The 15,949-nt window shown below is 42.6% G+C and overlaps 1 protein-coding gene across 1 annotated transcript in view; it reads right to left on the bottom strand.

The window, feature by feature from the left end:
• FANCI (FA complementation group I) overlaps positions 1-6,143 on the bottom strand; it is a 59,831-nt gene extending 53,688 nt beyond the window's left edge. Inside the window, exons 1-2 of the mRNA XM_052659434.1 lie at positions 6,060-6,143; positions 686-758 (exon numbers count right to left, since the gene is read on the bottom strand). Coding sequence (XP_052515394.1) covers positions 686-758; positions 6,060-6,143 — 157 coding nt within the window. The remainder of the gene's footprint in view (positions 1-685; positions 759-6,059) is intronic.
• Between the last annotated feature and the right edge of the window lie 9,806 nt (positions 6,144-15,949).

Here is a 15,949-nt window from a genome sequence, read left to right as displayed (position 1 = left end):
TTAGTATACAGAGGCAGCAGCTCCTGATTCTCCGTTACTTCCTGGTCTCTGATATTTCTACAAAACAGTCATTTAAAAAGCTTCCAAATTTTAAATTTGTGTTTTTGAACCCTTGCAAGGCAAGACCCAATTACTTGAGGGGGTAAGAAAAATAAAACAAGTTAAAATAACCTGCTAAGAGTCTAAAGCCACTTTTAATTTGTGCTTATAGAATTTTATTCTACTACAATTTATAAAATGATTGTGAGTTACAATCTGCACCAATATAAAACTGGCCCTTGTACAAGATACAGAAACAAATATTCCCCACTGGGAATTAAGCATCTCTAAACAAGTCAACTACGATATTCCATTTTGTTAACTCAGAGCTCCCTAGCCTCTTGTTAAACACAGATTAAGTATTAAACATTGCCATTCTCCACAAGCTTAAAAGCACAACTAAACCAAACCGTATTTTATGAAGTACACCCTTTACAGGTTCAAAAACTAGCAATACAATCTCAGATAGCTACTTCTACCTGCCTTAGAAAAATTATTTAAGTCCACAAGATAGTGCTATTGATTCTGTAAAATCCCCCAAACAGAAAAGCTTCAGTGGGGCTTCAAGCAATACGAAAAGTAGCAATAGGAGCCAAAAGTAGACCAACGTACCAGTGAACCCAGAGAGAAGTGGCATTATTATTACCTTTGAAGACGGCTTTCAGTAGTGCTCCAGCAGCTTTTCCTTTCACTGCCTGATTCTGAAGGAGGTCAGTCAGCTACAAAGAAAGGACGGAAAAGGTACAAGTCTGGCAACAATTTCCCTATTTGAATGACCTAAACTCACAATATGAAAAACACTCATCTGTCAGAATCATCTTTCAGAAGGTCCAGGCATCAAAAATTCACATATGTATTCACATTATAGCAGGGTGGATTGTAAGATGATACTGGGCTGTCAAGACGAAATTTATTCATACGTTCATTCTACAAACATTTATTAAGTATTTAATCAGCACTAGGTATTGAGCTATGTTCTTGGGGACATACATTCATTCAACAAATACTCTTTGAATATGTTCTTCTTCCTCAGCATTAGGTATACAATGCTAGATAAGACATGAACAAGACAGACATAGTCTGACTCAGTTTACAGTAGGACAGAAGGAAAAAGGGTAACAGGACAAAAAATCAGAAAAAGAAATGGTTGAAAAGCCTGAAACAGACAGTAATTGAGGAAAGGGAGGCAACTTCCACTAGAGTAGTCAGGGAGAAAGCTTCTCTGAGGTGGAGGTGAGGTGGAGGACATTTCCATACAGAGGACTGGAGGATGAGAAAAAGCTGGTAATGCAAAGGGGGAAAACGAAGACACTTCAGATGAAGGCATTGTTACACGCAAAGGTCCTGAAGGAGCAAGGAGTTTGGCAAGTTGGATGGCCTGAAAAAATATTTAGAAGACCAATTTGGATGAAAAGTAGTAAGGAAGAGTGGCAAAAGATGAATTTCGAGAGAACCAGGTGATAAGAATCTTGTAGGCCATGGTAGGAAGTTCAGATTTTTGTCGAAATGCAACAGAAGTAACTAAAGAGAAAGAGGAGGGGGATATGATAGATGTTTTAAAAAAAAAAAAAATCAGTCTTCCTCCTGTGGCAGAAAATACACTGTGGAAGGGTTTAAGAGTGAAACAGAAATATGCTAGGAGATTGCTACAGTGATCAAGAGAGATAATGGCCTACATTGACATCATCAGAGAAGTCATGAGTTGAATTGTGTTCCCCTCCAAAATTGATGTTTAAGTTCTAATCCCCAGCACCTCAGAATGTGATTTTATTTGGAAACAGGGTCACTGCAGGTGTAATTAGTGAAGGTGAGGTCATATGGGTAGGCCCTAATCCAGTATGACTAATGTCCTTAGAAGAATGGGAAACTTGGGACAGAAACACATACACAGCAAGAATGCTATGTGAAGATGAAGGCACAGACCATGGGTGGGTGACATGAGGCCAGGAATGTCAAAGACTGTCAGCAATCAACCAGAAGCAAGGCGAGAGGCATGAAACGGATAAGCACAGCCCTAGCAGGAACCAACAATGCCAACACTGTGATCCTGGGCTTCTAGTCCTCAGAACTGTAAAAATAAGTAGCTACTGCAGTTTGTAGTACTTTGTAAGATGAAGTACAGGTGGCCCCCAACTTAAAACAATGGATCAACTTATGATTTTTCAACTTTACAGTGGTGCAAAAGTAATACACATTCAGTAGATATTATATATCAAATTTTTATCCTTTCCTGGGCTAGTGATGAGCTTTGGGATCACAAGGATAAACAACTAATACACTTACAATGATTCTGCACCCATGCAACTATTCAGTATTTCACTCTCAGAACAGTATTCAATAAGTTACATGAGATATTCACGACTTTATTAAAAAACAGGCTGTTGGATGATTTTACCCAACTGAAGACTAATCTTGGCACATTTAAGGTAAGGTTAGGCTACAATGTTTGGTAGGTGTATTAAATGCATTTCCGATTTACCATATTTTTCAATGTATAATATTTTCAACTTAAAATGGGTTTATTGGGATATAACTCCATCTTAATTTGAAAATTGGTACACTGAAGATATATTTGAGAGCTTGATCAGGAGGACTTTACTGTGGTCTGAATGTTTATGTCCCCCAAAATTCACGTGTTGGACTCTTCAGACCCGTTGTAATGGTATTTGGAGGTGGAGACTTTGCCAGGTGAATAGGTAGGACGAAACTCCCACAAATGGGATTAGGGCTCTTATGAGAGATCCCACAGAGCTCCCAGGCTCCTTCTACCATATGAAGGTACAATGTGAAACCTGAAATCCAGAAGAAGGCACTCACTTGACCATACTAGAACCATCATCCAGGACTTTCGGTCTCCAGAACTATGAGAAATAATTGTTGTTATAAGTCACCCAGTCTACTGTATTTTGTTATAGCAGCCTGAATGGACCAAGACAAAGACAGATTTCCTCGTGGTTTAGAAGTGAAATGGCTGTGGTGATAAAGGAAAAAGAGAAATCAAGGAGAACTCAAATTTCTGGGTTAAGCAACTAACTGGGTAGATGGTGACACCATTTACTGACATGGTGAAAATTTGGGATTAAGCAAGCATCTAAATCTTCCAGAGGGCTTGTTAAAACAGAGACCTCCACTTGCAGTTTCTGATTTAGCAGATCTGATGCGGGGCTCAGAACTACTATTCTAAGATATCCAAGTGGAGATGTCAAGTTGATAACTGGATATGCCAAAGTAGAGCTCAGAGAGTAAAGAGGTCAATGGGAACATGTAAGATCATCCAGGGAGAAAATGTAAAGATAAAAAAAGCACAAACATTCGCAATTAACCAGCAGCAGCCAGCAAAACCTGAGAAGATGAGGTTAATAACATCCAGACAAAGGACTATCATAGAGGCCAAAACCAATAAAACACTGAATTTGATCTCTTCTACATGTGCCTGGTCTTTCTGACTGGATTTCATCTCTCCCTTCTTAAATACTTAATAAGGAAGTAACTGACTGCTCCGCCTGGAACCTCCCATAGCCCTTGACATAACCCTTATTACAGAGAGGTTCCCAACCAGGGGCAACTCCCTCATCCCCCACCCTAGGCAGGGTATGCAGGGCAATGCCTGGAGACATTTTTAGTTGTTATAACTGGAAGGGTGCTGTCACCTAATGGGTGTAGGCCAGGGATGCTATTAAACATCCTACAATGCACAGGACAACCTCCCTCAATAAAGAATTAGCCACTCTAAAATATACACAGTGCCAAGTCTGAGAAACCCTGACTCTTCTTGAAAAAATTCAGTTTTAAGAGAAGGCAATGTGGCATATGAGGGAAAAAACTGGCCCCAGAATCAGAAGACCCAGATATGAATCCTCGCTTTGCCATATATTAGCTTTACAACCTCAGGTTATTTACCCTCTGTTATGTGTGTCTATGCCCTACCTCAAAGCACTGTTAGGAGGATTACATTAGATGACAGGTAGAGAGGACCCTGCACAGGGCTAGTGCACAGCAGGTTCTAAACAAATGCTAGCTCTCTTCCACTCCTCCTCCCTCTAGTTAAATGATCTGCGGTCTTCGTTTTTGACCTTATTCAGTCACCTTTCCACTGCATTTTAAAATGCAAAAGTAAACCAAGTGTATGTTAGTCACTCAGTCATGGCCGACTCTGCGACCCTATGGACTGTAGCCCACCAGGCTCTTCTGTCCAAGGGATTCCCTTAGGCAAGAATACTAGAGTGGGTTAGCCATTCCCATCTCCAGGGCATCTTCCCCACCCAGAGACGGAACCCAGGTCTCCTGCACTGCAGGCAGATTCTTTACCATCTGAGCCACCAGAAAAGCCCCAAGTAAGATTTAGTATCCTTGCTATGTTGGAAGGCTTAAAATTTTTTCGTTTAGTGGACAGACTGGAACTACCAAGTTAATGGCACCGTCAAAATAGATTTTTATAAGACAGGACATTTCTCATTCTCTGTTGTCTGATGCTTCCTCATGAGTAGACTGAGTTTATGTATTCTTGGCCAGAATACAAGTCATATTGTGTCCTTCTTGGAGTATCACACCTGGAGGCATGTGATACCATCTGTCCTTCACTGGCAGTATCAGTCTGATCACCCAGTCAAATGTGTTGCCTGATTTTCCCACTTTATAATTATTTTTTCCCCTCCCTTTGCAACCAGTATGCAGTTTGTGGAAGAAACTTTTAAGACCATGCAAGTATCGTGTTCCTCATCTAACTTTCTCTTGTATAATGAAAAAGCCCAGCAGCAACCTCTGATATCAGGTTCTCAAAGTCAGCACCACCAGGTATGACACATCACAAGCCCGATGATATGACGCACAGTGAAAAGGCATGGAGCCCTTTCTGTGGTCTTTTTGCTAAGGATGCATGTCCTGAGTCCAACCATGAGACACATCAGACATTCAGCAAAATAATGGATCAAAACTCTTCAGTGTTCTCAAAAGACAGAGAAAGACTGAGGAGCAGTTGCAGATTGCGGAAAATCAGGGGAAAATGACAATTAAGTGCAGTGTAGGATCCTGAGTGGGATTCTGGAACATTAAAAAAAAAAAAAAAGGTATCAGTGAAAAAACTACCAGGTAGGGTTCAAATAGTCTTTAGCCTCACTAAAGGTGTTGTACAAATATTAACTTCCTGGTTCATAAAATTTTGCTGAAATTATTATGTAAGATGTTAACACTGGGGAGAGAACTATATGGAAAGTCTACTATTTTTACAACTTTTCTGTAAGTCTAAAATCAGTTCAAAATAAAAAGTTCGAAAAACTTCTCCCTGCATTTAGCATCCACTGCAGCTTCTGCCTGATCTAATCTTGATCATGACTGTTGCCAAATGACGATTTTCTAACTTTATGGTAAGCAAGAACCTTTCTCACCATTTATTTATTTTTATTATCAATATGGACTAACAGATTTATTATTTTAGTGGTTTATAATTCATAACTGAACTTGATTATTTTGATGTTCACATTTCACCAATGGAAGCCCCTTCAAGCTGTCTTTACCAGGTTTAGGGCATCAATGTTATATTTTATAAAAAGCACTTGGAAGCTTCCCTTATGTATGTACATACATTATGTAATATATACGCTCTAAAACAATTTGTGTAGCACTGGGACTATCTAGCTCTTACCTCTGATCTCTAAAGGTTTGGTAGAAGCCTCCTGCAAAACTATCTGGGCCTGGTATTTTTGTTGAAGTATAACTGCTAACTTTTTTTCTTTTAGGAAAACTGATCTGTTTAAGCATTCCATCTCAAATTGGGTTGATTTCATTAAACTGTATGTTCCCAAGAAATTACAGTTGTATAAATGTACACAAATGCCCTTAAGTAGTCCGTATCTCTTCCTCTCCCCCATTTCTTTACATCTATAAGTTGTTATCAAATAAACCCTTGTCTCCTAAGGAGAGTGGGGGACAGATGAAGTGGCAGAATTAATTCTAACACGTCCCTTGCATCTGTCATCATGCCTGGCATCTGCTTTTGGCAGAACTTGCTTCCCAATACTCACATCATCTTCTTTCACGGTTTGAAGAAATTCCTGTAGGCCATCTGCTGTTTTTTCTGCTGCTAGAGATAAAATTTTCTGGTCCATTGTTGCACACAGCAAGGAACTGAAAAGGAAAAATATCAAGGGCTGGATAAAACTACCAAAAGTAAACAAAATTGTGATTTTTTCCCTTCTCTACTTGTTAACTGAGTATTTCAAATATGTTATATACACAATGGGTACTCAACAGGCTAAGGACTACCAACTGTAGGAGTAGGTGATTCTTAGCCAGACCAAAGAATCTAGAGAATCCCCTGGAATTTCCTTATTAGAAAGCTGTAGTCTAATCAAGTCATCTCATAATTCAGTTGTTCACATTTTCTTTTTTAGTATCTACCCATTATGCTACCTTTTTTAGTATCTACCCATTATGCTACCTAGAACAAAGCTGTCATTTACCAGTACTGCAAATATATATAATTATCTACACATACACAATAAATGAATAAAGCAATAGCACTGTAAATGCATTTATACCAATTAAATGGTATAAAAATAAATGAGAAGTTAACAAGGCTAAGAAATAAATGTGTGCTCAAACATCAAGCAGGCTTCCCAGCAAAGGAAACCTTGAACTGGAATTTAAAGATTAAATTTAGATAGTCACCAGAACCACATGGTGTACATTACTGGGAAGGAAAGTACTGTCAACAAAGGCATTCATAAGAGAATCCGAAAAACTTACTCGGGGAAAATGAGTACGTATCCTGAGGTAGAGAGTTCAACTAATGGAGCAGTGAGAAGGAAGGCTAGTAAAAGGGTGGGGCTAAACTGTGCAAGATCTTAAATGTCGAATTAAGGAAGTTAGACCTTATTCTGTAAGTAATAGTGACAAAAAGTTCTGAAGTAAAAGAGAATCTGACAAGACTGAAACAGTGTTTGAGGAAACTAAATATGGCATCAATGCGCAGATTAAAGCAAGGAGAGAATAAGGAGGAAGAGCAGAGGCTAAGAGGCTACTGGGAGCTATTTTAGTGGTAGTGACAAAGGCTGGTGTTGGGGGCTGACTCTGGGGAGTACAAAGGAAAGGGTGAAATGGAAGCACATTAGGCAGACAGGATTTAGTGAGTAATGAGTAGCTATGGGAGTATTACGAGAAGAGGGCAATGCAGACTGCTGGAAAGAAAACCTGCTCCTATATTTCCTGCTGTTTTCAATCTCCCTAAATTATACCATCATCCACCCAGCTGCTGAAACAAGAAATCTGGGCAACATTCTTAACCACTTCACCTTCATCCTTCACATCCACTACCAAGTCCTATGTCCCCAAACATCTCTCAAGTCTACTTCTGAGATCCACTGCTGCCACATTATTCCAAAGTCACCATCATCTCTCACCTGAACTACTACACAGCTTCCTAACTCATTCCCCACCCAGCAGCTAAAATGTCTTTGAAACACAAACCAGATTTGTGATTCATCCTCATCTTAAAAACTATTCGGTGGTTTTCCATTATTAGTCCAAAATCCTGACATCAGGATATAAAGGTCTGGTCCATGTTAATTCCCTTTCATCACTCTATATTCCAGCTACAATGATCTGCTCAGTCCTTCAAACCCCCAAGTTCCTTCTGCCACAGACAATTCCACATGATTTTCTGTCTGGAATTTATATAAAAATAAATACCCCTTGTTTCATCCCCTGCCCATCAATCTTTTTATTGTTAATTCCTAAAAATCCTTCAGGTCTCAGCTCAATCCTACACTCTTTTACAAGCTCAGTGTAAACACTCCCCTATTACATTCTTTCAAAGGAACTGTAATCTCTCACCATCACCACACTTTTAACATTACACTTATTGTTAGATTAAGAACTACATCCCCCACTCCATCACAAACTCCAGGAGGGCTGGGGGCCATCTCTGGTTTTGTTTATCACTCAATCTCCAAGACTTGGCACAGTACCTAGCTCATAATAGGTGCCCAATAAATATTTGTGGGAAAAATGACATTGATCCTCACACCAGTCCTCTGAGGTTGGTGCTATTACTCCCAATTCAGATGAAGATCTTTTGGGATTCAGAGAAATTAAGGAACGTCCCCCAAGGTTAGAAGGCTAGTAAGTTGCAGAAGTAGAATTGAAACCTAAGTCTGTCCAACTCCAGACCCCAAAACCCATGCTTTTACCTACTACTGGGGACTCTTACCTACGATTAGCCCCGCTATTAGGGGCTGAGTGGTAATAGAGGATTCAGAAAAGACATACCAACCATAAGAGACGTCCAGCCCTAAAGGGAAGATGCTGGACTCCTTCTATCTCAGCAGGTACATTGCTAACTTAGTCCTAAAACCAGAATTGAGTAGCACACAGATAGGTGGCTGTTAAGTCCCAGTGCGGATAGCAGACTCCTTGTCAAGAGGCCCTGAGGTTAGTGAGGCACCGCGGAAGGGAGACGCCGCGGGTTTAGCACCCGGGCTTCTCGGAGAGCGAGAAGCGAACACAGAGAAACTACAAAACAAGGCAGCTGGGGATGGTCGCTGTGACCGAGCTACAAAGGCGAAATGGGTTTAGAGAAATGTCTCAGACGTAGGAGCTGAACGCTGAAGGAGAGGAAGAATTTAACCAGAGGGCCAAAGGTGTAGGCCGCCCGAGGAGCGGGAAAAGCTAAAGGCCGCAACGGGAGACCCCAGGGCACAGACTCTTTCGGGCCAAGGAAAACGCCAGAACGCCATTCGGAAGGGGCGCCGTCCTGTCCTCCGGGACCCGTTACCTCCCGGGAGCTGAGTCCCACGTCCCCTGCAACGCGCAAAGCTCCTCTAGCTGGTCACTTCCACCTCAACGTAGCCACCGAATTCCAAAAAACCCGCTCAACCTTCAGTTTCCGTCCTTCCGTTACCCTGAGCAACGGGCCCCGCCCCCCCGCGGCTTATTTCCGGTACCCGGGAGCTCGTGCTTGGAGCGTACCATTAAGACAACTGGGGAGGGGGGGAGCTGTGGCCTCCTGGGACGTTCCCACTCAAAGTCGTGGTGGGGGGCACAATCTCCGAACGCTAATTCGGGACCTCAGAACGAGCAGGGAAAGTGTGGCTTGGGCATAGTCACCACGATGTCTTGACCAGTTAAGGCCTTCTTGTATACTACTGGGGAAAGAGTCAGTGAGAGAGGCAATGAATCAAGTAATGGCTTGTTGCATGGAAGTGCCTGGAAGGGAGAGAAAGGCGTCCTACTCCTTGTGCCAGAGGAGATGCCAGTTGCCCCTGTAAACGAAAAATAAATGTTGCGTGCAATTCCTGTTCTGCAGGAATCAAGTCTGTAGCCACTGCAGTCTCTGGTCTCAGTGTGCCTGAGGGGAAAACAGGAAACGTTCTGTGTTTGGAATGTACTGATCCTTAGATAGTGAAGATGCACATCTGAGGAATAATTTAAATGCATTCATTGGAAGGACTGATGCTGAAGCTGAAGTTCCAATACTTCGGCCACCTGTTACAGAGTACCGATTCATTGGAAAAGACCCTGATGCTGGGATAGATTGAGGGCAAGAGAAGAAGGGAATAACAGAGGATGAGATGGTTGGATGGCATCTCTGACTCAGTGGACATGAGTTTGAGCAAACTCCAGAAGATACTGAAAGACGGGGAAGTCTGAGGTACTGCAGTTCATGGGGTCGCAAAGAGTTGGTCGCGATTTAGCGACCCAACCAGATTCTTGCATCTTCCTACACAGAGAAGAGCATTTAAGTCATTAACTTGAAATGGCTGGGGTTTTGTGTATGATCTGTTATCTTTTGACGTTCAATTTGATGGATGGATTTCCCACCCATCCATCCGCTGCAAAAAAATCTCATATATATCCTCCCTTAAGGGCTAGGTTGTTTCCTGGGTTATTGTTCTGTGTAAGATCCCTGGATAAAACTTAACTCACTTTTAGGTTTTGTATTTTTCTTTCAGTTGACAGCCCTAAAATGTAAGTCCCATGTGGCTAGGGGGGTTATTGCATGCAAAACCTCAGCATTTAGCACAAAGTCTGAGCTACAGTCTATGAAGTTGCAAGAGTCAGACAAGACTTGCAACTAAGCCACCACCACTGGCAAAGCAGTAAATATTTGTAAAATAAACAACTGACAGTAGAACAAAGAGCAATGGAGGAGAGGTTTGAGAGCCTGTGTTAGGTTGAAGGGACAGCTTGTGCAAAGGGTCCGATGGCAACAAGCAATCAAGCCCCCGGCTGGCTCAGGAGATACAGCTGTTTTGGATGGAGGTGGAAAAGCAGTCTTTTTCACATCAGGAGCAAGTGAGGAACAGCTCAAGGGGAAGGGCATTATTGTATTCACTTTGCGGAACGATATTTCTGGCAGGTGAGTGATGCAGAGATTATTCAAAAGAGATGATGGAGGTGAGGAAGACTGAAGTCAGGATCCCCTTGCTGCCGCTGCCGCTGCCGCATCACTTCAGTCGTGTCCGACTCTGTGCGACCCCATAGACGGCAGCCCACCAGGCTCCCCCGTCCCTGTCCCTGGGATTCTCCAGGCAAGAACACTGGAGTGGGTTGCTATTTCCTTCTCCAATGCATGAAAGTGAAAAGTGAAAGTGAAGTCGCTCAGTCGTGTCCGACTCCTAGCGACCCCGTGGACTGCAGCCTACCAGGCTCCTCCGTCCATGGGATTTTTCAGGCAAGAGTACTGGAGTGGGTTGCCATCCCCTTAGGAGGCTCTAAATTGTCCTGAACAAAGGTGGTGGTGGCCCAGGCTTGGGAGAAGGTGGGAGGGGTTGAGGAATATTTAGGCTTGAGTGACAGGGGTGGAAGTGGGTGATACTGCCAATGAACCGACACACAGGGAAGGATGCAAGTTTGAGGGTGATAATGTGGCTTTTAGACTTGGACTTGCCAAGTGTGAGACCATGGGATGGCATTGGAAGGAATGCTAAGATGGGGGGGTATTCAGTCTGGAGACTGACTCCCAGTCCCCAGGGGTGGAATGGATCTACTTGGCCAGTTCTGGAAGAAATATTGCTACTGGAGGAGAACAATGCCTCTCAGCTGTCTACTACTTGCTCACAGTCCTTCGTAAGCACTTTATTACTTCTACCATATCCCTGGCCCAGTGTTGAACTGTGATGTGTGGCTAAAGAGGGCTTCCCTGGTGGCTCAAACGGTTAAGAACTCACCTACAATGCAGGGGACCTGGGTTTGATTCCTGGGTTGGGAAGATCCCCTGGAGAAGGGAATGGCAACCCATGCCAGTATTCTTGCCTGGAGAATCCCATGGAAAGAGGAACCTGGCAGGCTACAGTCTGTGGAGTTGCAAAGAGTCAGATACAACTGAGCGACTAAACACAAACACATGTGGCTAAAGCACAGCAGCTGAGTTGGAAGATTATTCCTGAGGGGACTCCCTTAGCTTTCCAAGGAAGAGAATTTACCTTGTGTCCTTCCCACAAAACCACCCTTCCAGGATGCTTCTGGGGAAGGGCCAGCAGCCATGAATTTGTGTGTCTGTGTAGCTCAAACAGGCTCGTTTTCAGCTTCTATTTTTGCATTCCCAGGTGCACTTGCTGCATTGCCTGTTTAAGTATTTACCTACCGGCATTGACAACTAGAGGGGCTTGCCTCCTCTTTTTGCATGAACGTATCATCTGTATTTACTATTAGTGCTCATGGGTGTTATGTATGCAAAGGACGAGAACAGACTTAGACTCATGACAGTTTTCCACCCTGGTGCAAACTTCCTTACTAAGCAACAAATCTTACCCATCTGCTTCAACCGCCTAGACTCCATACACTGGGCAGCTAGGTATACACTGATTCTAAAAAATACAGCCAGTTAAACACAGGTTTGCAACGTTGGAACTACATGTTTTGCAGACCTGGTTCATGTTTGGGTAATAATATTATAGCTGCTGAGATTTGCAGGGCTCCAGAGAAAAAGTACAAATGGAGGCCCCCTGTCACTTCCCACTCAGTCCTGCAGTGTAAGGGCCTTCATATGCCTGCACGTGGACACTCAGTCTGAAAATCCACACCACATCTCTCCCTGAAAGCTGCCCTTGGCTACCCTTGACTACCTTTGGGCCCAGGGCTGTACACACTAACAGGTCCACTCCGGGGAGGGTGAACTTAGGAAGAAGTCTGTATAGACTGAGCTTGGAGATGTTTGGGAAGGTATCCCAAGCATGGTCTAAAGAGGGTATGTGGGCTTCAGAGGATATACCCTTCAAGTTCCTTGGATTCATCATCATCAAAGAAGGGGGCCATTGAGGCACCACTAAGTCCAAGCACTCCAGTTGCCTGGGTTTAAGGATGACATTGCTTGAGGGAATAATCAAAGTAGCACATAAAAAAAAAATTTTTTTTTAGAAGAGGGAGCTTCCTTGGTAGCTCAGTGGTAAAGAATCCACCTGACAATGCAGGAGACGTGGGTTCGACCCCTGATCCTGGAAGATCCCACATGCCAGAAAGCAACTAAGCCAGTGCACCAAAACATTTGGACATCCAAATGTCCACCAACAGATGAATGGATAAACAGAATGTGGTATATCCATAAGCTGGAATACTATTCAGCCTTAAAAAGGGAATGAAATCCTATCACATGCTACAACATGGATGAACCTACAGGACATGTTAAGTGAAATAAGCCAGTCACAAAAAGACAAACACTGTATGATTCTACTCATATGAGGTATCTAAAGGAGACAAACTCCAAGAAAGAGAAATTAGAATGGAAGGGGCTTCTCTGGCAGTCTGGTGGTTGGGACTCTGAGCTTCCACTGCAGGGAATGGGGGTTCAACTCCTGTTTGGGGACCTGAGATACCGCACGTGGTGCAGCACACACACACAAAAAGAAGGTAGATGGTGGTTGCCAGGGGCTGGGGAGAAGGGGGATTTGGGAGCTGTTGTTTAGTAGGTGTAGAGTTTCAGTTTTATAAGATGAAAAACTTCTGAAGATCTATTTCTCGACAATGTGAATGTGCTTAACACTACTGAAGTGTATACTTAAAAATGGCCAAGGTTTGAAAAAGATATTACTATCTGGGAAGTTCAAAGGATTGTTAAGAAGAACCAGCTGACTTCACTCTGAAGAAATTCTGATTTAGAAGGGCTTAAGTTCAGAGATTTAACAGCTCACTGTTTGTATTCCCAGTGTCTAGAGAAGCGGCACATAGTGGGTGCTTCAGATATTTGTTAAATGGGTGCAAAGTTATGAACACATCCTTAGAAAAATAGGTTTTTAAATTATTTCAATGAAATAAATTTCAAAATGAAAATTTTGACTTAGGGACTTCCCTTGTGATCTCATGCGTGTGTAGTCGCTTCAGCTGTGTCCAGCTCTGCAACCCCAGGGACCGTAGCCAGCCAGGCTCCTCTGTCCATGGAATTTTCTCAGCAAGAGTACTTGAGTAGGTTGCCATGCTCTCCTCCAGGATATCTTCCTGACCCAGGGATTGAAAGCTTGTCTCCTGAATTGCAGGCAGATTCTTTACCACTGAGCCACCAGGGTAGCCCCTCTGGTAGTCTAGTGGTTAAGAACTCAGCTTGCAATACAACGGGCATAGGTTCAATCTCTGGGGAACAAAGATCCTACAAGCCTTGCAGTGTGGCAAAAAGATAAAATAGAGTTACCATAAGATCCAGCAATCCCACTCCTGGGCATACATCCAGACAAAACTATAATTCAAAATGATACATGCACCCAGATGTTCATTGCAGCACTATTTATGATAGCCAAGACATGGAAGCAAAATACATGTCCATCAACAGATGAATGGATAAAGAAGATGTGGTATGTACACATTAATACAGTGGAATATTAGCCATAAATAGAATGAAATTATGCCGTTTGCAGCAACATGGATGAATTGAGAGATTATCATACCAAGTTAAATAAGCCAGGCAAAACCAAATATCATATGATATCACTTATATGTGGACTCTTAAAAAAAAAGTTTCAAATGAACTTATTTACAAAACAGAAGTCGACCCACAGACGAAGAAAACTAACTTACAGTTACCAAAGGGGAAAGAGGGAGGAAGGATAAATGAGGAGTTTGGGATCAACATAAACACACTACTATACATAAATAATCACCAAGGACCCACTGTATAGCACAGGGAATATATTCAGCATTTTTTAATAATTTACAAAGGAAAAGAAATTTGGAAAAGAAATGGCCTATATATGGCCTATATGGTGGCTCAGTGACAAAGAATCCACCTGCTAACACAGGAGACACAAGTTCAATCCTTGGGTTGGGAAGATCCGTTGAAGAAGGAAATGGCAACCCACTCCAGTGCTCTTGCCTGGGAAATCCCATGGACAGAGGAGCCTGATGGGCTACAGTCCACGGGGTCACAAAAGAGCTGGACATGACTTCACGACTAAACAACAGCAATATATATATATATATATATATATATATATATATGAATCACTTTGCTTTATACCTGAAACTAACAGATTATAAATCAACTATTCTTCAATTTGAAAAAAAAAAAGAAAAAGCCATTGTCACCAATCTCAAGGCTTCAACACAGCCAATCTTCCCTAATTAAGTTTAACCATTTTTTCTTCATGAAGATTATTTCAAAGTTTCCTATCTCCTCCTTTATGCTCAGCAGATGAACTGAACTTTATACCAAATCTTTAAACTCACGGTCATCAGCACAAATTCTTCTCTTTGGCTTCTTGTAGTGATGGGAGAGTGTTCAACCAAACTGGCTATATCTAGTACTTCTGCTGGAGCACTGAATCCTTTTCTCTTCCATCTTCTCAGCAAGAAACTCACTTACTGCCACTTCCCCCTCTCTGAACTTGGTCCTTGTTGTTGTTCAGTTGCTCAGTCGTGTCCGTCTCTTTCCCACCGCATGGACTGCAGCACACCAGGCTTCTCTGCTCTTCACTGTCTCCCAGAGTTTGCTCAAACTCATCTTTATCCTCTCCCTTTCTATGCCTTCCTTCCTATACACACTGCCATGACAAGATACCATAGACTGGGTGGCTTAAACCAGAGACTTTTTTTTTCTCACAGTTCTGGAGGCTGAAAACGTGAGATCAAGGGGCTAGCTTGGTCAAGCTCTGGTGAGGACCCTCTTCCTGGCTTGCAGATTGGCCAATTTCTCATTATGTGCCTGAGGCCTTTCTCCACGTATTCACATGGAGAGAGAGCAAGCAAGCTTGGCCTGGGTCTCTTCCTTTTCTAAATAAAGGCATTAATCCCATGACAAGGATCCCACTGGCAAGATCTTATCTAAATCTAATCACCTGTCAGAGACCTGGCCCTTACTACCAACACATCGAGGGTTGGGACTTCAATGTAAGAACCTGGTGGGAGACACAAACATCCAATCCATAGCAAATACGTGTGTGTTTTTCTTTAGCGGTGGAAGTTAAAACCGACCTGCCATCTGAAAGCACCAACTGGTCTTTCCCTGTATTGATGTGTTGCGTGCGTGTTCAGTCATGTCCGACTCTTTGAGACCCCACGGACTGTACCAGGCTCCTCTGTTCATGGAATTTTCCTGGAAAGAATACTAGAGTGGGTTGCCATTTCCTACTCCAGGGGATCTTCCTGACCCAGGTATCAAACCCAAGTTGCCTACAACTCCTGCATTGCAGGTGGATTCTTCACTGCTGAGCCGCCACATACTGTTAAACCTACTAATTTGAAAATACTCTTTGAACAACATATTGGTTGATTTCACTCTTCTACTTCTCGTTACTTTCATCTCTGGCACCTCCTTCTCCTCCACTGCCACAGGGCAGACCCTTTTTCATGGGATGAATGAGCATGCCTCTTGGAAACACCGGAGCTTTTTTTAAATAAAGATTTTAAAGTTTATTTTTAATTGAAAGATAAATGCTTTACAGAATTGTGCTGGTTTCTGCCAAACATCAACATGAATCAGCCATAGGCA

Source organism: Budorcas taxicolor, chromosome 21, assembly GCF_023091745.1.
Source record: "Budorcas taxicolor isolate Tak-1 chromosome 21, Takin1.1, whole genome shotgun sequence".
NCBI lineage: Eukaryota > Metazoa > Chordata > Mammalia > Artiodactyla > Bovidae > Budorcas > Budorcas taxicolor.
The sequence above is the reverse complement of the archived record's forward strand: the minus strand, read 5'-3'. Positions and strand labels throughout refer to the sequence as shown.